This window comes from Delphinus delphis, chromosome 20 (genome assembly GCF_949987515.2).
Source record: "Delphinus delphis chromosome 20, mDelDel1.2, whole genome shotgun sequence".
Taxonomy (NCBI): domain Eukaryota; kingdom Metazoa; phylum Chordata; class Mammalia; order Artiodactyla; family Delphinidae; genus Delphinus; species Delphinus delphis.
Genome location: NC_082702.1, coordinates 26,101,109 through 26,124,532, shown reverse-complemented (window position 1 = coordinate 26,124,532; position 23,424 = coordinate 26,101,109). Strand labels below are relative to the sequence as shown.

Genomic DNA, 23,424 nt, shown 5'->3' with positions numbered 1-23,424 from the left:
CAAATCACCCAGGCTCTTCCAAGATCCAATGGCAAGGAGCGGTTCTCCCCGGACAGTCAGCTAATTGTCAGACCGCCTTGTTCCCATCCACGCTTGCCAGCTGCTGCCTGGAGCTGCTGTCGGTGAGTTTCATACAACGCACAGATGTTGGTTCTGTCCACCCAGCGTGCATTCTGCAGCCTTTCCCTCACAGGTGGTTTTTCTTTGGGGAACCACCCCCTCACTCCCAGCCCTTGAGGTTTGGGGAAGCTGATCCCAGCCCCCACTTGAGGGTAGCCACGTGACCCAGAACCGGCAGAGGCAGAGGGTTTGGTTCTGGGATGGACATGTGACTCAAGTCAAAACAATGGGAGCCAGACTGAGCTTTGACTGAAACTCTCTCTTCTAGTTGGAGATGGAAGCCCAGACCGCTGGGAGCCGAACTGCCACTACCTGGGGAGAGTCTGCCCAAGAATGAAGCCGACCCAAAAGAAACCAGAGCTGAGGGCAGAGTTGGAGCTGGGACCCAGATGTCCCTGAATTCAATTCACCCTCCCAACTTCCCCGTTACACAGGCCAATAATGTGCTTCTGTACGAAACAGCTGAGATGGGCTTAAAAACCAAAGGATTCTGACTCATCCACACAGAGAAAGGTCGCACTTACTTAACCACAGACCCCCCTGAAGCTGCTGCCCTCCTGGATTTTGAAGACCCTGGCTTGCGGGAGAAACTCTGGCTTTGCCAGAAAAGAAGTAGAACCATGCCTGGAGCTCACATCAGGTGTGCAGTGTGTGTGCTGGGGCAGCAGGGGTGTGTGCAGAAGCACAGCTACAGAAATGCCCCACATTGATCTAATAGTCTACTTTAGACTATAGGCACAAGCCCATAAACAACGTAGATGCCCAACAACAGGGAATCAGTGCAATGAAGTATGGTCCATCCCTACAATGGAAGGCCTTGAGAGCCATGAAGAGCAATAAGATTGAAGGGCAATTAGATTATATGCACTGATATGGAATGATTTCCAAGATACACTGTTAAGTTAAAAAGGCAAGGTGCAGAACGAGATTATAACATGCAACTTAGGTTAAAAGAAAATAAAGTCTCTATCACTTTTTTATGCATCCCCACCTTAAATGAATTTTTCAATTAACCTACAAATACCAATGCTTCCCAGTCTTGTTGGCCAAGAGGACTGCTTACTGTCTGTGCAGGGATAAGGGCCCATACTCACAGAGCACGGCTAGAAGCACCTCCGGGACCAGAAAAAGCAGATGCCTTGGGAGAGGGGTGCTGGGAGGCCAATGGTATTGGCAGAGGTGGGAAGAAGCCTTCCTTTTTATTACATACCTTTTAGTACTGTTTTGAATTTTTTTCCTTTTGTTTTTCACCGTGTGCATGATTTCATTTACCAAAAGAAAACTGGCGAGGCCCCTTTCTGAAAGGCAGGGGAGATGCAAGTGGAGGCTCTCATCAAAGGCCAAAAGGAGGTGGAATTTGGAAGGACAGGACCTCCAGAGGCTATGTGCCCTCTGGCCAAGCTGCTAGGCCTCCCTGAACCACATCCACCAGGCAAATGTTCCTTGAGCACCCACCACGTGCCAAGCAGTGCAAAAGGCCCTGAGGACGCAGCAGGGAGACACACAGAGCCTGCCCCATGGACTCTGCAGTCTGGTCTCGGTTTCCCCATAGTATTAATACTGATCCTGGCCAGGTTTCTGCAAATAGTAAATGCCTGACAGATCACTGCGAGTAAGGCTTTGCCAACCATAAAGCTCGAGATGAATGCAGCCTCTGACTCCCGGGGAAAAGCTGGTCCCACTCAGTGCTGAGCTCCAGCCCCACGAACGGGTTCTGCCTTCCAGCTCCTCAGACCAGAGCCAAGGGGACAAGTCCTCACCCATGAAGCCCAGAAGCAGATGCCAAGCAGGCCCTCCAAGGTTGAGAAAGCTAAGAAGGCCCCAGTTTATGACACCAGGAGAAGGTACACCAATCCACCTACCTGGGAGACCCACCATCCTTCCCATCACTGACCCCAGCAGTGGCCAGCCTGGGCCTCCTCCCTCCAAGCTCAAGGGAAGCTGTGCCTCCCAGGAGCAGGGTCTGGAGAGGCCCCAGGGAGGGTTTCACCAGTGCCTCCTGGGGGCAGAGCTCGCCTTCCACCATCACCTGCTGTAAATAGCCCCTCCCACCCGCCTCGGGATGGGGGTTAGCCTGATGTACCGCAGTGCTGCATCTCCTCCACTGGTCCAGAGCTGTGCTATCCAGGCAGAAGCCACTAGCCCCACGTGGCTATTTAAATTTACATTTAAATTAACTCAAATACAATATACTTAAAATTCAACTCCACCAGACCACCAGGACCCTAAATCCAATGGACACCTTTCAGTCCTTTTACTCAGTCTCTCAGCCGTTTCTCTCTGGGAGACCACATCCTCTCTGGTACACTACTTTGATGGCCCTCAATCAATCACACCTCCCAGTATGTAGGCCCCTGTGTAATCCCTTCCCTTAAACCTGGGCTGGACCTGTGACTTGCTTTAACAAAGAGAATGTGGCACTGCCAATTCCAGGCCTAAACCTAAAGAACCTGGCAGTTTTCACTTTTGCACTCTTGGGAAGCCAGCCACAGTGTAAGAAGTCTGATTACCCTGAGATCGCCGTACTACGAGGAAGCCCGAGCTAACCAGTGGTGAGGACACCTGGAAGAGAACTGAGGCCCCAGACATATAAGCCAAGTGGATCTGTGGCAGGTGGCCCCTCGCTGTTTGAGCCAACCCAACTATGCACATGGAGCTGGAGATAAGTTGCCCCTGCCAAGCCCTGCTCAAATTGCATAATCTTAAGCAGATCATAAAATATCAAGTCAGTGAGTTTTGGAATAACTTGTCACACAGCAAAAGATAATCTAGACAGCCACCTTTTCTTTCCTACATTCTGAGAGGAGGAAGCAAAGGCCAGGAGAGATCACAATAGATACCTAATAGCTACGCTGCAGCCACCCCCAGGCTCAGGATTCCCAAAACAATGTTCTGTCCAGAAAGATTTAGTTGCCAGGGTGCAACTGCTGCTTGCCATGTTCAGAGGCTGGTTTCTAAGGTGAGAGGACATCAGGGTCCTCAAGAGCCCTCTTCATGCCCTAAGCAAATGGAGTTGATGAACAAGACAGCAACCATGGCAATCCTGGGACAATCTGTTCTGGCCAAAAAGTCAACAAACCAAAAGGCTCTGAAGCCAAGAAAGAAAACTTTGGCACAGAGAGGTTAGGGAACTTACCCAAGGTCACACAGCTAGTGAGAAGCAGAGCTAGATCCTGAAACCAGGTATTCAGACTCAGAGTCTAGACCAGTGACCAAACACCAGTGTTTTCTAACACTTTGATAGTGACCCACAATAAGAATTATGTTTTATAATGGGCCTCTGTATATATGGGTTTGGGTATAGATGTGCGTTTAGATATACACATATCTATCTATAAATAGATCTATCTATTTATCGGTATGGATACCCATGTCTACATGTCCATATCTATCTATCAATCATCTATAGACATGGCTATCCACACCTATAAACTAAACAGAAAGTTACACAAAGCAATATTTACTATTACTATATAGGATATTCTCTTATATTTTTATTTTTGTCTATTTCATTTTTTTTTTAATGCTGGTCACTACATGGATTTCATGAGCCATGAATGGGGTTATAACATACAGCTTAAGGAAAAAAAAAAACTCACTTATAATGATTTAAGATAGCTCTAAAATCAGACTGATCTGAATTTGAATCTTCCTAGAGCAAGATTCCACTTCCAAGTCAAGTGACTTTGGGCAAGACGGTAGATTTCTTTAAAGCCTCAGTTTCCGGGACTTCCCTGGTGGCACAGTGGTTAAGAATCCGTCTGCCAATGCAGGGGACATGGGTTCAATCCCTGGTCTGGGAAGATCCCACATGCTGCAGAGCAACTAAGCCCATGTGCCACAACTACTGAGCCTGCGCTCTAGAGCCCACAAGCCATAACTACTGAACCCGCGAGCCACAGCTACTGAAGTCCATGCGCCTAGAGCCCATGCTCTGCAATGAGGAGCCACTGCAATGAGAAGCCCATGCACCTCAATGAAGAGTAGCCCCTGCTCGCCACAACTAGAGAAAGCCTGTGCACCACAACGAAGACCCAACGCAGCCAAAAATAAATAAATAAATAATTTTTTAAAAAAAAGCCTCAGTTTCCCCAGCAGTAAAATGGGGATAATAATAGTACCTGCCTCATAATGGTGTTGTGAGAACTGAGTGGTAGGGACAGCTCTTGGCCCAGGGCCTGACATATAGCAGACACTTAATGCTGCACCTATGGTTCAGCACAGGGCTCAGCATACACAGGCACTTAACAGTCACACTGAGGCTGCCGCCACAGAACACTGAGAAAGGAGGCACATACCCAAGACTGACCGGGGCAGTGGGCTCCTTGGGATTTCCAGGGCAGGGGAGCAAGATAAGTGCTCCCACCATGCACTGAAAAGGCAGCCTCGTTCCTGGTTTGTAGTAGTTTTCTGACATCATCTTTTTGCTTTTGAAGTCTATCTAGATCCCTAGGGGAAAGAAGGGTAAAACAAGGTCGAGGTCAAAAACTGCCCTGTAACAAGGTTACCTCTGGAAGCCAGGCCCGGAGTGGCCTCAGTACCCCAAGGTAGCACCCCCAAACCTACACAGTGGAGCCACCATCCGCCAAAGCCTCCGTGAGAGGGGCCCACCAGCCTGCGCAGACTTCTGCAGTCAGAGATACACCCTGGGTCTGAGCCCGTTTGGGAGGTTCCAGTCTTCCCCAGCCTCACCTGTAGCCTGACGGTGGCCAGGCCCATCCTGCTGACAGGGACTTTTATGCTCTGCCCTACCCTCTCCAGGGCCCCAGCTCTGTACTCAAGCTCAAGGCCAGGGGCTTGGGCAGCACGTGGCAGACCAGCCAATCAGCTCCCGGCTCACACTACTTCATGGGACCAAGAGGTTCTCCCCAACCTCCCACCCAGCCAGAAAGGAGAGAAGCTGGAGTGATCGGACATCGATAAAAATAAAACTGTGGAAGAAGATTTGCAGCAGGTGGACGAAGAAACAAAACAGGTGGCAACATAGAGCATTGCGTCCCGCAACCACCAAGAGCTACCCACCCCCGGTGCCGGACCGCGTATGTCTGCCTGAACATCTCAGAGACTGGATTCTGTCCTAAGCCAGACATCCAGAAGTGGGTTGAAGACTCTCTATTGCCAGTCGTGCCTCCTGGCCTTTGCACTTCCCTTTGAGATGTTTTTACTAAACCTTTCATCACCTGGCTATTTATCCTTTGGGTCTCAACAACTTAACTCCCCAGTGCAAAGTAGAACCCTCCTCATTCTCTCTCACCACGCCCTGCTCTTCCCCTTCATCACGTTTAGCGCACATCTGGGTGATCGTTAGCTAACCACACGAGAAAGCTGCAAGAGGAGGGGTGACGTCTGCTTTATCCTCCCTGATTTGCCAGTGAACTCACTTCAATCCTCGAACAACTCCATCAGGTAGCCACCATGACTGCCCATTCCACCAGCTGTGAAAGTTGAGGACCGGCAATGAGCCGTCACGTGGCCCAAGGCCACTCGGCTGGGGAGAGGTGCGGCTGGAACTTGGACCCAGGAAGTCTGATCCTGAAAGCTCTAAACACACTCCCGACACCTACTACATGCACACGCTGGGCCTCAGTATAAAGTGGCCCAAACCACATCTACACTGTACTTACCCCACCTGCCCTCCTATCCTGTTCCCCGGCAACTGAAACATGCTACCCATGATTCCCCAGCACCCAGCCTCGGCTCGGTCTGTACCCTCTGCCTTGGAGGCAGCCTGACTCCGCTCTCCCTTGGGCTCAGGACTTAACTTGCTGAGCTCGTCTCCTCGTCTGTACACAGGGTGAATAATACATGTAAACAATGCATGTAAACCATTAGGCACTTTTAATATTCCCTTGTACGGACTATTATCACTAACATATTCATACCCCACCAAAATCTTGTAGGTCTAAATCGACAGTCACAAGCCAGGCCAACTCCAGCTGTCTGGGTCCACCCAGAAAAGTGTTTTTGAAAAATTGTATGTAGTTGATGATAATTTTTTAAATTAGAAAAATTTCACATAAAAATCCAGGTGGCTGGATTCTCTTAACGAGAGGATGGCAATACCAGGGCCACATTCCCACGTGACGACAGTTGGCTGGGGCTGAGGGACGCTGTTCTCTTGACTCAGGACATGTGGTCCCCAGGGCACCCTAGTCCCCCCACCTCCCAGATGTCTCCCTCCCAGCCTGCTGCGTTCGTGAATATGACTTCTCTGGCCTTTAGATTCTGACCCCTGGTCCCAGTCTTACTGTCCTTAGAGCGATACTGACATGCCACCTCCTTCAGAAACACCTCCCCGAATCTCCATAACCCTGTGTCTCTTCCTGGTCTTATAACTGTAAGAACGAACTTGTATTGAGCACTTACGGTGCGCCTGACATTACAACTGTTTTACAGTTTGAGTCCTCACAACTGCCCTATGATGCAGGTACTATTATCATCCCTGCTTTACAGATAAGGAAACACAAGCAGAGTTGATTATTCTATTGCCATCCCCACCCCCCTCCATTCCCCACCCTCTCTGTACTGCCCCGTGCCTCCAGGAAGCTGACCCTGTGGACCAATTCACTGGAGCTTTCTGGCCTCTGGCTTCTGAATTCAGCCAATGCGAAGCCCCGGCAGGAAACGGGAGGATACGAGGAGATGGAAGTTAGGGTATTTCTTCTCCACTCCCTCACTACTTCTGTACCATGTGTCTGACTGTGGTCAATCCTCCATCTTTATAGCTTCTGCCTGGTCTCCACCCATCGTCAGCTGTGGTTCCTACAGGGATCCAATCTAAAATATCCAACATTTCCTCCCCTGGCCCTTTCTGCCCTAGGGGTGGTAACAGCTTCCCACTCTTGCCAGGGACCATCAGTCCCTGGGTACCTCAACGCCCCATAAAGTATCCCTGAACCCTGCCCATACCTCTGGAAGCTAGTTTCATTTAAACTCTCTGGAGTACATCTGTTTCCCACTAGACCTCTGGCTGACAGAGGTTCGACACTATGCCCAAGGTCCCACAGTTAGCAAATGGTGCAGCAGGATCTGAACCCAAGACGTCGGGTTCCAAAGTTCTCGCTCTTTAAGCACCACCCTACACCGCCTGATGTCCTAATCTACTTCTCCTGGTCCTTCACCTGCTTACGGCCTCCTCAAGAGTCCCCTGGGTGACACTCGAGAACCAAGCACTGTGCCTGGACCAATGCAGACCTTCCAGAATCTCTCACTGAGCCCACAGAATACAGTCACTTGATTCCTCTTTATCCTCCCAAGTATTTTTACGAGGGAGAGCCCATCCCCACATTCCTTCTCCCCCCAGATCACAGAGCTCACCTCTTTCCTGCTGGCCCCTCACACAGGCCCTTCACACACTTGTCTCCCCTCTGGACAAAGACCACGCTCCGTAACATGGCTGAGAAGGGCCCCAGGCCCAGGCTGTGACCTCTCTTCAGCCAACTGAACTTCAACCAGCATCTCAAATGAACCACCCTCTTCTCTACAGGGCTTTCTCACACGTGGCCGGTCGGTCCGGCAAACACTCATGGCTGTTACATGTCCTCTCCCCTTGCCCTGCTCACCACCACCCTTCCCCCCATGCACCTTGGCTTTAAATCCCAGCTCCTCTGAGACTACCCTCTGACCCTGGACCAGTTGGTACTTCCTGCTCTAGAGCCCCCAGAGCATCCTCTAACATTCCCTGAACATCGTCTTCATTATTCGAGAGCTACCTTCCCAAACCATGAGCCAATCAAACACGAATATCAATGCAAAGTAAAATATTAGCAAATCAAATACAGCAGCATTTTAAAGCAGCAGCCTATCATGGCAAAGAGGGATTTAACTTAGGAGTGCAAAGAAAGCTGAACACTAGGAAATCGAGTTATGTAAATCATGCATACAAATCTACATTATATTAGCAAAGAATCACCAGCTCCATCAACACCCCAACAGCATTTGATAAAATTCAATAATTATTCCTGGTTTTAAAAATCCTAGCAATCCAGGAGATGAAGAAAGCTTTCTTAACTAGATAAACAATGAACATCATACTTAATAGTTATTAAGTAAGTTGAGGCGATTCTAACCAATGCAATAAGATAAGAAAAGTAGATGAGAGGCAAAGATGAAAGTTTAGTTCCACTAAACTCCAAGTTCTATGACGCAGGAACTATGTTCTCTTCCTCATAGTTTCTACAACATCCTACCCATGCTCAAATATCTGTAGAATGAACAGCCACCCAGATTAGGTCTGATTCCTATTAAATGTTCTCAAAGCACCCAGCACTTCTCCTTTGAGGCATAAATCACAGCTTAGGTTGTGTAATTTGCTTTTAAAAATATTTATCTTTTCCTACTAGAGTGTAAGGTCCATGAAAACCAGGACCATGCTCTACTGACAGAGCAAATGTATACCTGGCCTAAAGCAAGTACTCAATTTCTATTGCACAGATGCATGAATGACTTGAATAGAATGCATTTACTACATAGTTTCTAAATTATAATACATGATTTTATCCTACTTCTCAGCCTGAAGATCCAAGGCCCAGAGAAGGGGGGGGGGTCCTTCAGCTGATGGCACACCGCTGTGAAGCCCACCCACTACCCTGGGATCCTCTGAAAGGCGTCAGCCACACACAAACCGCAGCCCACATGGCTCAACAAGTAAGGAAAGCGAAGCCCAGAGCAAGTCCTCAGAGCCCTCTAAACAAACACACATCCAGGACGCGCCCCAGAGGGCAGAGCCGTCTGGTGAGAGCTCCTGTGTGCCGCCCTTCTGGGGCTAAGGGTGACTTCAGTGGAGGGACCTGAGGCTTCCCTCGCGAAGCCCCGTGACGGGTACCCACATGCATAAAGAGCCTCCTCTGCTTTCCCGGGAAGTTATCAAAGAATTACTTATGTCTCTGGAAATGCTTGTTTGGAAAAGGTTCCCCAGCCCACCTGGGCTTGGCAGGAGCGGCAGCGTCACCAGGCCTGCCCTCTGGGGAGGGATCAGGCTTTCCCTCCAGCTCCTGAAGGGACTCGGCCATTTTTCATGCACAGAGTCTGAAGCCAGCCATAAAGAAGCAGGCAGCTTCCCAGGATAAACGGAGCACGGTGACATCAAAGCCTGCCTTCCAGATTAAACAACTGAGGCCTTCAGCTCTCTCTGGCGTTTCTTCCAGGATATTCTGGGCTTCTGCCTCAGTTCTCCCTCAGATGGAATGGCAGATATTTTGTTTGTGAGAGTCTGAATTTTTTCCTTCCTCTGGGAGGGGGTGGGGAAGGGAGGGGGGAGAGAGAGCGAGAGGAAGAGAAAGAATGTCTGTGAGAGACAAGAGCCACAAAAAGAACATACGTGAGTGGAAAAGAGAGCGGTAAGTCAGGGAGGCAGCCGGAAGTGCCTGCTTTGGAATCCAACGCGCGACCTAAAAATTCCAAAGTTGTGAACCTACAGCCAGTGAGTGAGGCTGCGAGAACCCCCGAGCAAGGAGGACTGAGGGGTCCCTGACTCCCCAGCGCCTGCAGATCTCTTTGTGGGCCCCTGCCTCATGGCCCAGAGAGTCAGGCTGCATGCCCCTTCCTCAGACACATCTGGTAAACTGAGGCAGAAGACCCTCCTCCCTCAGGCACAGGTTCACAGCAGTTCTGGGGCAGGATGGGCTCTGTCTGGGATTGGCTTGTCACTGCCTCTTGCCCCCTGGTTCTTGGGGTGCCTCCCTCTGCCAATGCCACCGCTCAGGCTGCCACATCCCACCACGGCTGGGCTTCTGACCCTCCTCCCCCGCAGGGCAGCAGGGGCTGCCCCTCCTCCCAAACAGCTGGAGTAAAGCCCCAAGTCCCTGTGCATGACGCTGCCTGCGAATCAGCCCTACAGAGCGCGCTGGTGGCTGCCCGCCTGGCTCCGCCCCACCCACCTGTCCAGAGGGGAAGGTAGCTCACACGTGCCAAGAGCCACTAACATGGGGGGCTTTGCAGAAAGAATGAGCACCAGAGAGAGTTCCAGACCCCACAGGCTGCAGAGCCACTTGGAGCCCAGAGTCCCTTCTCAAGGGCCCAACCCAAGCACCACGCATCGTCCATGGACACTAGCGAGTGAGGGGTCTCCCCCAGCTCCCACTGCACAAACCCATCCCCTCTTCCCACACTTTCTCCCTCACTGCCTCAGCTTCTCATGAGTGTTACTGTCTGCCAGTGTGCCTGTGACCACGCTTATTCTTTGTCTCCTTTATTAGACTGGAAGCTACGGGAGGACAGGCACCACAGCGCTGTGATTTGCCACTGTAGCCTCAATGCCCAGCACAGCTAGGGAATCCATAATTAATAACAATTCATTATTGATCATAATTAATTAATAGCTGAGTGTCTGAAAGAAAAGGCCTAATTCCACTCTCCCCTTTATTCCTACTTCCAGCTCCACCTGGCTGGGGAAGAGAACCTGGGGGAGGAAGAGGCAGGGATGGTGACTTAATCTATCTCCATTCATTCATTCAGCAAATATATCATGAGAGCCCACCATGTGCCCCAGGGCTGCCACAAGGAAGATGGACTCCTCAGAAAGTGATTCTTCCATTGCTGACAGCTTAGCCTTGCTGTTTTAAGCCCTCCAAGGGACAGTCTGGCCCCTGAGCCCAGGGGCCCAAGCTTCCTGTTATGAGGAGGAATTCACTCTGTCTATCACCCACCTTCTCTCCTCACTTCTGACACTCCCACTGGGTGAGGGGATGGAACCTTCCCCAAGGCTAGGAGCTTGTGGGACATGCTGAGGTTGTCTCCTGGGTTAGCTTCCCCCTGAGTTTGTGACAGTTTGTACAAGATATGAATGTAGAGGGTCTGTTCCTGAGTTCGAGGGACACAACACACACACAGCCTGACTCGGGGAACCAGTGTCCTTCTCAAAGAAGAAAAGTTTCGAAGGGAGGATAAGGCACTCCTCGAACCTCTACCAGAGACCCCATCACAGAGATGAATGAAAGCACCCAGAATGACAACCTTGCCCACCTCCCACCTTCCTGAGGGATCCAGACCTACCAGAAACAAGAAGCCCCACCTGGCACTCTGTTCAGCTCCAGCTTGCCCCAGCTCTCCTCCCCATTCCCCAGGGGTCCAGAAAGCTGCCAGGTGGGGCTATGAAGCTGGCCTGGGTGCCAGGGGCAGAGGGCACCCTCCGTGGAGAACTCAAAGAAGCCAGTGAGTGGAGGTCCAAACGCCTCCACTGGCCTCAAAGCAAATCATCTTTTAATTCTGAAACACCAAATATTTAATTTATGCTTTACCTCAAATGTCAAGTCCACCTCCCGGCACATAGCTTTGAAACCACGTAAGGAGGCCTAACACTTTCCATATGGTGAAGACATGGGGCCTTTTAATTGTGCCAACTGGTATCATTCAAGGGTAATTCCCCTGGAATCCGGCACTCAGGCAGCAGCTGGGCCAGCCTCCAATCTCATCGCCCAGCTCCATACATCCCCACGGGCTCCAACAGGGCCTGCACCCTCCCAATCTTCCCTAAACATCAAAATGCACTAGGTGCCCCCTAATCAAATTACCAAACCGCCTGGCAGCCACCTTTGATCCAGAGGCAGACTTGCCTGCACCGAAGCTCTCAGCCTGTTTCTTCAGGCGGCTCTGCCATAAAAGAACAAAAGGACCAAACTGGGGGGTGGGGGAGGGGAGGGTCTTAAATCCAGTTGTACACATTCATATATGCGCACGTGTGCACACGCTGCAGGAGCGTACACAGACGCGCAGATTCTGCTTCTCTGAGTGTTCTCCTATCAACATCTCTGCGTCCATTACGCTACTCCATCCATCTACTAAACTTGTTAACTTCACCCATTATATTTTCCAGAGCCAACATTTCCAGTTGGTTTTCTCTTGTAACTGCCTGTTGCTGCTTCGTGCTTCTAATACTGTCCTTTATCTCTGAGATTATTATGCTTATTTTAATTTCTAATTGTTTAGCATATTGTTGTCTGGCATACAAATTGTTCACGTATCAGTCATCTTCTGCAGTACTTGTACAGGTCACATTTCTCATTATTTTTCTCTGCCAAGCTCATATTCCCTTGAAGTTCAGCATGTACCCACTGAAAGGGCAGAAGCCCTAGCCTGTGTCCCTCCAAGTGAGGCTACAGAGTATGGGGGAGGGGGAGCCTCTGGTTTCATAATATGGGCCCCCATCTCCACCTCTCCCAGGGCCTCAGGGACCTGCCAGTACTTTTCTCCCCACGTTCTACTTTCAGTGAAGAGTTATCTGCCAGAACCCTGCCAGGGATAAGCATGTTATTACACCCATTTTGCAGATGAGCTAAGTAAGGTAGACAAAGGTAAAACGGCTTATACAAGGTGACAAGCTATTGTGGCCGAGACTGACCTCATTTAGTTTTGTATTTGGGAGGGCAGGCATGGGTTAAATTGCCGGTGAGGTCACCCTCTCATATCCCAGGATCTTGCATGAAACTCAGACCCAATTTAAACATTTACTAAGCTACTCAGGCTCCCTCAGAGAGGAAGAGGGCAAGCAGGGGCCCCTCATGCTTCTGCCTGCCCCACAACCTGCCTCATCCCAAAGTACTCGGCAGCCGGCCAGGGTGCCACCTCTCAGGAATGAATAAGTGCGACCCCCTCCAGGCAGATGTTCTCGTGTGGAACTTTACCACACATGGTTTCCACTGTCCTAGAAAGTAGTCCAGAATGGGAGAAAACCAGAGTCCACACCAGCCGGCTGGCAACTTTACAGGGTTATGAGGAGGATTAAGATAATGTAAGCAAAGTGCTTGACACACACAGGCGCTTAATCAATAGTAGTTATTGTTGCAGTAAAAATGCTGGTTGGATGAGCCATGAATGTGCCCCCCGCCACTTTGGTGAAAGGCCGGGTGACCGAGTGGACACAGAGGCCAACCCCAGGACGGGTCTGGGGCTGGTGAGGGGACCTCTGCCAGTCCTTGGAACTCAGCACACTTTGGAGCCCACGCCCTCCTACATCCTGATGAGATAATGGAAGAACCTGGAGCCACCCTTTCCGTGCCACTGGAAATCACAGAAATTAAACAGACCGGGGGTTGCCTACTGCTATCCTGTTCAGTATCTCAACATTTCCCAAATGTGGGGCATTCCGTTCTCATTCACAATTTTGACCAGTTGTACTTAATATTTTTCTCAGAATTGACTTTAGACTATCTCTTTCCACTTAGTTTCCTCCTAAGCAATAATATCTGCGAATTCAAGGGTTTTATGTCCCAGTTATTTATATTTTTCTGGTTAAAAAAAATGTAACTCTTAAGATAAGAAATATTCCTCCAGGTACCACTTGAAATCACCTCACAGGCCTCCACGGGGCAGCCCCACACCCTGGGCTCACGCTGACTTCTCCCTGGGCCATCCCCACCTCTGCAGGCTCAGGAGTGAGGCCAGCGATGGTGGGAACCCAGGCATCCAGGTCCCAGTCAGCAAGCACAACTCTCAAGGCAGCAGAGATTCCCTCCCCTTAATATGTTGGATGGCAGGTCCCACGCTCCACCACCCAACATATGTCATGCTGATGGCTCTGTGTCTCACATCTTCAAAAGTGCTTTGAACAAACACTAATGACCCCTCAGCATTTCTCTGAGAGAGGGGGCTGGGGAAGGAGGGGCAAGCACCATCCCATGCTGTCCTCAGATGGGGGAAGAAACCAGGCAACAGAATTCCGTGACTTTACCAAAGCCATAGTCCTAAACTGGGGCCCCCTCCCTCCCCTCCCTCATTTCCCCCAATGGCAACTTTTACTGGCTCGCATTCCTCTTGCTGGGAACACTACTATTTAATTAAAAACGACAGACTTTTGTTTTCCTCTCCTTCCTTCCTCCTCCCTCCCATCCTCCAGGACTGGATGCCAAGGAGACCTACCAAAAACATGCGGGTAACATTTGTTATGGCTTTGAAGATAAAAGTCAATTGAAGTAAGCCCTCGCTGTATTTCAAGTTTCCCCTAAAGCATGGAGCAAGCTCCCTGGCAGTTTAGGAAAGAAAAAAAAAAAGCAGGGGGGACTGCAAATAAATGTCATTCTGCAGGAATACTTTGTAAAAATAAACAGGCTGAAAAAACCCAAAACTTGATTAATGGAAATCCACTCAGTTGGCCTCTGTCTTCAGTTGCAAATGCATTTGTTCATATGGCTAAATCGGATCATTTTCATTGGGCTTTAAATAAATAAGGAGATCAAAAACTAGAAATGGTGGGGGAAGAAAGGGAAGTTTGGAGTTCTGTTTTTAAAGGGCCCCAACTGCAGTGCCCCCGCCCACCAAGTTTTGGCCTTTCCCGGGGGACAGCAGCTCCAATTCTAACCCAGCCAACAGATGAAGAGAAATGGAGAAGAGAAGGCCCCCAGCTCAGCAGTGGCAGTGCAGGAGGAGATGGGAGCTTCTTCCAGATGCAGGGGTTATTTCATACGTGCACAAGAGTCGACTCTATCCACAGGCTCACCTCCTCCAACTGGCTGCACCCAGTCCAGGTCCCACCACCAAATACACACACACACACACACACATACACACACACACACACACACACACACACAGCTGAAAAGTCCACTGGCCCCTCCCCAGCCCATGGACAAGACCAAAGAACTAACCAGACCTGAGACTCAGTCTGTTCTCCTCTAAGTTAAAAAAAAAAAATTAAATGTCACATCAAAAAGTTGATTCATCCTTTGATCCTTGGCTTGCTCGAGTTCCACGCAGACCATCTGAAAGCCCTGTGCAGAGTTCTGGAGCCCATAGGACATCTGTGAACACCAGTGCCAGGCCAGGAGCTGAGGCTGGACTCACTCACTCCCCTGTCACATCTACTGCTCCCCTAGGAACAACTCCAACCTCAGGGACCCACTGGGGGAGGGCTAGGGGCAGGCCCAGGCTACAGCAGAATGAGGCCCTCTCTCTCCTTGTGGGCCAAGCCAAGGGGTCTCCCCGATCTCAGTACCCCCCAAGTTCTGCCCACCACCAGATCACAGCCGGCTCTACTGGGGCTGCAGGACAGATAGTACTGATGAATGTCACACACTTGGAACACATCAGAGGCCGGCACGGTCCTGCCTTCCACCCAGACACCCCCAGATGCCTTCCCACTTCCCTAGCCCCAACTCCAAATCCACCTTTGAGCGCTGGCCACAGAAACAAGGTAGAAGTCAGAGCAGGCCCCCAGATCCCTCCAGCGCAGACAAGCTTCCCCATCAACTGGACCTGCACCACCACATCACCTAGGACATTCCCCCCCACACACACACGGCAGCCCTCTGCCCCCAACTGAACAGGAGACTGCCACCTGTGTCACCAATAAGGTTCCTCAAGGCAGGGGGTGTACAGGGTCATCATACTGGTGGGTCAGGGGCAGCTGAGAAGGGATTTCTGGACTTAGAAGCTGCGCCGAGAGGGTGCTAAAAGTTGGGGTTCGGGGGGTAGGTATGGAGAAGCATCTCTGAGGTTGAAAGGGACGTAGGTGGGGATCGTACCCGCGTTCCTCTGCCAACGGTGCCAGCCGCCCGCAGCTGTCGGGATCCGGAGCTGCCACCCGGGCAGCGCTGCCTCCCGATCCACTCCTCAATGCCTTTCCGAGCCCAGGCGGCGCTCGCAGCGAAGCTGTCACCTGAGGCGGGGACGACACGAAGCCCCTGAGTCCGGCCCCTAGGCTGAAAGTTACCCGAGAGAGGAGAGAAAGAGTGGGCGAGGCAGAGGCAGCAGGGACCCGGAGGGTGTTGGGAGCCGCGCACAACCCGAGAGAAGGACGCAGGTAATCAGGAGAAGGGAGTTCAGCGAAGCCCCAAGAGCGGGGATCCAGAGCGGAGCCAAGGGGGAAGCAGGACCCCAGGAAGACGCGTCTGGGGATCAGAAGAGCGAGCGCCAGGGGCCAGGACTGAGGAGGGGAGGGATGAACACGGGGTGAGGGGAAGAGGGGAACTGAGCGTCGGGAGAGAGGGCGCAGAAGCCAAGATCTCGGGAGAGGGGGCTGAGGGCCAGAAAGAGAGGGCGCAGGCTCTTGGAGAAGGGGCTTAGGAGCCTGAAAAGGGGGTGCAGTGAGTGCGGGGTCGGGGTACCGCAACAGGAGGGGTTGAGAGTCAGAAGAGAGAGCACAGGATAGCGGGGAGGGGGTAGGATGGACAGAGGAGGGGACACAAAGTCCGCTCCAAGGAGAGGGTTTGTGGGACTGGTGACTGGAGTAGCGGGTGGGGGTGGCCCTGGTAATAAGATCCGCGGGCTAGGCCATTCCGCCGCCGTCCGCGGTGCTTCCCAGTCTATCCCCCCCGGTCCGTGCCCCGCGCGCCCCTACCTTCCGGGCTCTCCCTGCGCTTGCACACGGCGGCTGCAGGCACATCGCGCGCGGCGGCGGCGGGAGCCGGAAAGAAAGGAGAGGCAGAGAGTTAGCAATCGCGGGGGCGAGGGCGGCGGGGACCAGGGGCCCGGCACGCGGGCGGGGACACTGACCCGGCTTGGAGTGAAGTTTCCCCATGCTGGGGGCGCTGCGGGAGGGGGCGTCCCTAAGCCATGCGCCCGGCCCGCGGGCCCTGCGGCTCGCCGCGCCGCGCCTCGCTCTCCTCCTCCTGGAGCAGCCCCGAAGCCGAGCGGATCCTGAAAGGTCGCCGCGACACGATCCTGCCGCCGTCGCCGCGGCCGGACTGACGCCCGGGCGCGCCGAACCCCTAGCCCGCCGCCGCAGCCTGCGCCTCCCCGCGCGCCCATTGGCCGGGCGCGGCGCATCAAAGGCGAGGCGGGCCGCGGAGGGAGAAGCCTGGGGGCGGGGCCGGCGGGCTGGGGGCGGGGCGTGGAGAGGCGCTGCAGGGCTGGACACAGCGCCCCCCTCCAGGCTGCGGTCTCTGACCCGGGCCGGGGGCTGGGGACCCGGGACTGGGGACCGGGGGTGGGGGGGTGATGGGAGGCGGAGGAGCTCTGGCCAGGAGGAGTATTGGAACAGACACCCTCTTGGGTCCTGCCCGCTCTGCAGTAACCGCTCCTCTGGCTCACGGGGCTGTGCGTTCCCTCCGCTCTATTTTTCCTGGCAGCGGACAGGAGGACTCAGCGACTCCACTTTACAGGTGATGAAACTGAGGTCGGAGAAGAGACGCTGCTTGGAGCGCCCGCAGCGTTGCCCCTTCCGTTGCACGATCGGACTTTTGCAGAAAGTGTTCGCTTATTACCCGCCCCGTGCCCGCCCACCTTCTCCTCCGACTCTCTACGTTTTGATTTGGTTGTGCAGGAGAAGCCCCCACTGCACCTCCTACCAGCTGTGGACCCAACCAACTCCCGGCGGCTACAAGTGTCCGAAAGCCACGAGTTGCCAGCCAATCGCTGTCCCCGCATCCCGGGGCCCGTGGGTGCCCGCCGGGGGTCGGGGCGCGCTGCCAGCTGTGCAGCCCGGAAGGGGGTAACCGCTGGGTCTTTGATCTTCCTTGGTTTCCGCTCCCCGCTGCAGTTCGCCAGACCAAGGGCTTGTTTGTTTTGTCTGGGGAGGTCTCTGCGGAGGGGAGGGCGACATCAAGGGGTTCCACTCCACCTTTGTGGTTCTCAGAGAGAACGCCTGCTCTTCTAAGGACGCTGTGGGCCTGTTAAGGTCTTCCTGGTACTCGGTAGCCTAGGCGTGGGAAAAGAAAACTCTGTGCTAGGACTGAATTCTCTGTGTGAGCCTCAGTTTTATGGTCTGTAAAATGGAGGCTCAATTCTGCCCTTCTTGCCAACTCCTTAGAGGGGCACTGCCGAAAAGGAAGATAATGTGAGCAACATATGTAATTTCCAAATTTCCTAGTAGCCACATTTTTTTTTTAAAGTCAAAAAGAAACATTAAACTTATTTTAATATATTTTCTTTAACTTGATATATCAAAAACGCTTTAATTTCAACTTATAATGAGATGTTGTACATTCTTTGTTTTGCACTGTTTAAAACCTGGTGTGCATTTTACATTTAGAGCACATCTCAACACAGACGAGCCACATTTCAAGTGACCAATACCCGTGGGTGATTGGTGGCTACTGTATTGGACATCATAACTCTGGAGCACCTACACGTCTCAAAAGGATATTGGGAACTGCGTGGCCCTCCAGAGTCATAAATCCCTTCACCCAACAGTGTCTTACTTCCTTTCTCCAAACTTGCTTTCTACACACCCATTTGTGTGGAAATGAAGACTAATCCTATAAGCAGGTACATTAACGCTCATAGCAGGCTGGTTTCATTTGAGGAGTGCTGGGACCCCCCAAAACATTATTATTGTCCATTTTATATTGCAGTTCTCTATTCAGTACCTACTGTGTGTCAGCCATTGTCCTAAGTCATGTATAACTCTTACAACCACTGTTTGATGCAGGCTCGTACTTATTCTACAAAGGAGGGAACTACTAGGCTCAGAGAGGTGAAGTCACGTGCCCAAGGTCACACAGCTAGGCAATGACCTGATTAGGAACTGAACCCAAGCCCCTTGATTCCATTGCCCATGTTGTTTTTACTACACCAGGTTGTCCCAACACTGTCCAAACTTAACATTCCACCATTAGAGAGAGACTCACCCATCTGGAAACAAATACTGATTCAGTGCCAGCTGTGTGCCAAGCACTGTTTTAGGCACTTAAGATATATCAGTGAACAAAACAAACAATCCCCACTCTCATGGATCTTGCACTCTACTGGGAAGAAGACAGAGAAGAAACATAATTGAATGGGCAAACAGTATGGTAAGTGAGAAGGCATCACCAGCTATAGCAGTGGTTCTCAACTGTGGGCAGTTTTGCACTTTGGTGGACATTTGGCAATGTCTGAAGGCATCTAGCAAGTAGAGGCTAGGGTTGCTGCTAAACATCCTACAATGCACAGGACAGCCACCTAAAACAAAGAGTGGTCCAGCCCCAGGTGTCAATAGTGCCAAAGTGAGAACCCCTGAGCTGCAGGAAAATGGAAACGCAGAGCAGGATGATAGGGACCAGAAGTAGGAGGGAGGTGGGGGGCTCTGTGTGTCTGAGTTCCAGTAGGAGCTTTCCTGCAGACCCCTCCAAAGGAAATGGAATTCGGTTGGGGGTGCTCTCTGTCTCTCTCACCCCCGCCCTCCGCCAGCTCCAGGGTGCATCTAAATCAAAGCAAAACTCTGAGCGGTCTTTCTCACAGTGCTCAGAAAGTTGGTTACTTCCTTAAACCGGTCATGGCTTTCTTCTTGCATGAGAAAAAAGTATCCCCTCTTCCCCTTGGGAATTTCTTTTTACAGTTCAAAAAGAGATAAAAGCAAGAACTAAAACTGCAGTTACCATTTTAAGTCTTGGGGGAAGTAAATCCCAAATGTCCAGCCCAGACGCAAAGGCCCCCCTCCACCTTCAGCCTGGCCCTTCCCAGCCCAGCAGGCGCCTAGGACTTCGCTGCTCTTGGAATCGTGACACGCCCACCCCCACCAACCTGACCCTGGGGGGAGACACAGGAGAGGTGGGCCTGGTGGTAAAACCTCAGCCTGTCCAGGCCTCTGAGGAGGGGCTCCCCAGGGGCCACCAACCCACTGTCCACCTGGGGTGGCTATTCGGCCTTTGCCGTTTTCCTGCCGCACCACTCGCTGTCTTTTTATGTGTTTTAATAATTTATCTGGCCCACTTCTTGGGCTGTATACTTACAGTGACACATCTTTTTCTTTGAAGATTTCCCATCCTGTAGGGGAGGAGAATGGGGAAGGAAGGCAAGGAAGAGATAAGAGAGAGATTATAACAGAAACGGGTTTCATGGGGCTTGAGATTTAGCAAGGCTGGTTTAGGTGAAATCTGTTAGACGTGGAGTTGGGAGGTTTAAAAAAAAAAAAAAATCACCCTGGTTGGCTGTCCCACGCTTGCCCCCAAGATAAGCCATCTGCTCTGGCCCCCTTCAAATGCCACTTCCTGGAGGAAGCCCTCCTTGACCTTCCCATCTGAAGAATTCTGACCACTCTGAAAGAGCCAAGGTCCCCTCCCCTCTCTCCACTTGGCACTCCTTATTTTTTAAGGAGGGAGCTAAATTTCCCTCCTAGAGTTTGGGCTCCTTGAGGTGGGGTCTTGTCTGACGCACATCTCTAGATGCAGTACCCAGCATTGCCCATAGGAGGTGCTCTATATGAAACGAGAGGAACCGGCCCAGTCCCATCTCTACCCTGTGACGTGTTGTGATCAGTAAGAGGGTGGGAGGGCTTCCAAGAGTATGATCTGGGGTATACTGAAGAAATAATGAATGCCCAAATTTTGCTGGTTCCCCCTAGGTCCCGGGCGTTGCTTCATTCCACAGGTCCCTGGTGAGTTTTGGCATTGCTAAGTGCCAAACCTGGTTTGGGTGAGAAGAGGAGAGTTAAACTATCCTGCATGAAAAAGTCACAGGAACTTTCAAGACGGCAACCGGGAAAGGGAAGGGAAGAGTGGCAAGGGAAAGCGTATGAGTAGAGAGTGACGAATATAAGTGCCTAAGAAGGGGCAATCCAGTGAGGTAGGGGCAGCCAATTCATTTTCAGGACAGTGAAATGTGATTGGCAGTTGTCACTTGCCCTGCTTTGTTCTGTAATCGCCCTTCATCCCTCCAAATCTTGGCAAAATCCTAACCACATCTTTGGGGTAGTGGCAGAGGACAGAATGAAGGAACCAGAAAGACAGCCCAACATGGATCCTTCGTAGGGCAACAGGTCACAGTCTTCCGAGTGGACATGTTCATCAGCAGGAAAAGATGGGAGCAAGTGGCAGCCGGGAGGAACGCCAGCCCCAGCATCAGTCCTTGGAGATGAGGTGGGGGGAGGCTGGGCTTCCCCCAGGACAAGGGGTAGGGTCCTCAAGCCACTCTGTTCAGGTGTTAGAGGAAAGACTCCCCAGAGACAGCTACTTGAGCCTAAATGAATTGAATTTTTGTGCCGCCGACACATCCCAGGTCAAGGGTGTCTCAGCAAGTTCAGAATGCAGGCTTCCCAGGTGACCTCTGGGGAGGGAGACAGCCAGCCCGGCCTTATCCTGTCCCTGCTCTCCTCCAGTCCCTGCCTCTCTGCTGCTCTCCAGGCTCCTCTGAGAAGCCCTTCCAGTCACAGCACCACTCTGTCTACTTCCCAACGTCTTTCGCAAAAGGGAGAAAGAAACTCCCATCTTTTCAAGGCTTTGGTTTTCAGTTACCATCTGGGCCTAACCACCCAGATGCACAGTCTGCACATACACAAAATAGAAGGAAGTGTCCAGCACTATTCACTATTTGCTGAAATGGGTTCCAGTGAACACCATAATTCCAGTGAGATGCTCTCATTGTGTGAAAGAAAGGGCTCCATAGGAAACTTTGGGCAGCCCTGGCCTAGCAAAGGGAGACAGGTTCCTTTTCTGCAGGACTTGTCAGAACCTTCAGTGAGTAGCGAAGCTTTGTGATTCCCCAAGAGGAAGGCATCCTAAGGAGTGTTTTTCAAACGCACTGGACCGGGGAATCCTTTATAAGAGGTGCAAGTGAAAACAGATGTTCATGGAACATACTTTGGAAAATGCTGGATTAGGTGGCTTCTAAGTTTCCTTCTAATCTGAAATTCCAAGTACTAAATCCAGGGACCTAGCCTAGGAGGGTGACAGGAAGGAAAGTTCACTGGGGACAAAGCCAGTGCAGGGAGGCTCCCTGAAGGAATACACCCGCGTGTTTATGATGTGCATTTAACATGTCTCAGAACGCGTATGTCTGCCTCCAGGCCTCTGAGCAATCAGACACCTCCCATGCATGAGGCTCCACGTGGGGCTTCTTAAGGCCAAAGCGCAAGGCAAGAAGGAAAAGCATCACTGTTACAAAGCTCATGGTCAGTTTGCCTGCCTCACCTGCTTTCCCTTCAAGCTTAGCCTCCCCTTCCCCCTCCTCCTCCTCGGTCCCCACCACCACCACCATCTTCTCCTTCCATTCACAGAGCACAGCTTCATGGTGGCCCTGCTGCCATGTTGGTACCACACGACCTCTTCATTCCCTGGCCACAGCTGATTGGATGCCTGACCCATGAGCCTGACCAATCAGGATCTTTTTGCAGAATTTGAAGAGCAAGGCCCAGGGCCTCGGGTCTGTTTGCTGGTGGTCTCTGAAGCTGAAGGGCTCCATAATGCCAGAGGCTGGAGCAGCTGCCGGGGAGTCCATGTGGGCTGATGAACAAGCAGAAAGAAGCAGGAGTAGAAACAGTCAGAGACGGGCAGAGACAGTCAACCAGGTGGAGAGAGATGCACAGACAGACAGACACACAGATCGTCTTGGTCCCTGATACTACCTGTTCCCAGCTCCTAGCCTTGTTAGTTCTGCCTTGTATGTTCTGTTCTGATCTTGGGTCTCTGAGAGACCCTTGGTCCCTCTGTTTTAGGCTGGGGTCAAAGAACCAAGATGAAGGTTCCCTGGAATTTAATAGGCATATGAATCCCCTGGGATCGTGTTAAAATGCAGTCTGGGGCGGGACCTGAGAATCTGCATTTCTAACAACCGCCCAGATTAGACTGATGCTCCTGGTCTGTAGACTGCATTCGAGGCTCTAGAAAGTGAAGGCTTCTCAGCAGCTACTAGGGTTATAGAACTTGCTTCTTCATTGAGTAAGTAGCAGTACTGGGCAGGAGAAGGAGAGACAGACGTCAGGGAGGAGGCACCTGAGAAATAAAGGTGTTCTCTTTTATTAATTAAGTCATTCAACAAAGATTTGTTGAGGGCCTAATTTACACTACGCTGTTATGTTAACAAAACAGACAAAAATAAGTTAGTGAAATATACGGTGTGTCTATGGGAAAAATCACGTAAGAAAGAGGGAGATGAAACACCAGGGGAGGGGTTGCAATTTTAGGTAGAGGGGTCAGAGGGTAGCCTCTGAGCAAAAATGTGAAAATGAGGAAAGGAACCATAAGGACGCCAGGGGAAAGCAGGTCCAGGCAGGGGGAGCAGCAAGTGCAAAGGTCCTGAGGTGGGGACATGCCAGGAATATTTTGGGAAGAAGGAGGCCAGTGGCTCTGAAGCAGAGAAAGTGAGGGGGAGGGGAAGATGAGGTTGGGAAGTGACAAGGTAGATCATAAGAACCCTGTGGGCCTTGGCCAGGGCCTCAGCTTTACTGGAGGGAGATAGGCGCCATTAGAGGATTGTGACCGGGAGTGAAGGGGCTGCTGGGTTGAGAGCAGAGTGTGGATGTGGGGCTGGTGGCAGGAGACCAGGCAGAGGCAAGGAGACCAGCCAGGAGGAGATGGCAGCAGCCCTGGCAAGACGTGATGGTGGCTTAGACCAGGGTGATGGCAGTGGAGGAGGTGAGAGGTCGGAGGCTGAATGCATTTGGAAGTTAGTGGCAACAAGTAGCTAATACACTGGCATGGGGTGGGAGAGAAAGAGCAGAGTTAAGGAAGTTGCCAA

The 23,424-nt window shown here is 51.7% G+C and overlaps 1 protein-coding gene across 1 annotated transcript in view; it reads right to left on the bottom strand.

Annotated features, from left to right (window-relative positions):
* The window catches only part of NKD1 (NKD inhibitor of WNT signaling pathway 1), an 83,942-nt gene extending 67,255 nt beyond the window's left edge, over positions 1–16,687 (bottom strand). Inside the window, exons 1-3 of the mRNA XM_060000942.1 lie at positions 16,546–16,687; positions 16,391–16,423; positions 15,576–15,709 (exon numbers count right to left, since the gene is read on the bottom strand). Of these exons, the coding sequence (XP_059856925.1) occupies positions 15,576–15,709; positions 16,391–16,423; positions 16,546–16,570 (192 nt within the window). The 5' untranslated portion in view covers positions 16,571–16,687. The remainder of the gene's footprint in view (positions 1–15,575; positions 15,710–16,390; positions 16,424–16,545) is intronic.
* Between the last annotated feature and the right edge of the window lie 6,737 nt (positions 16,688–23,424).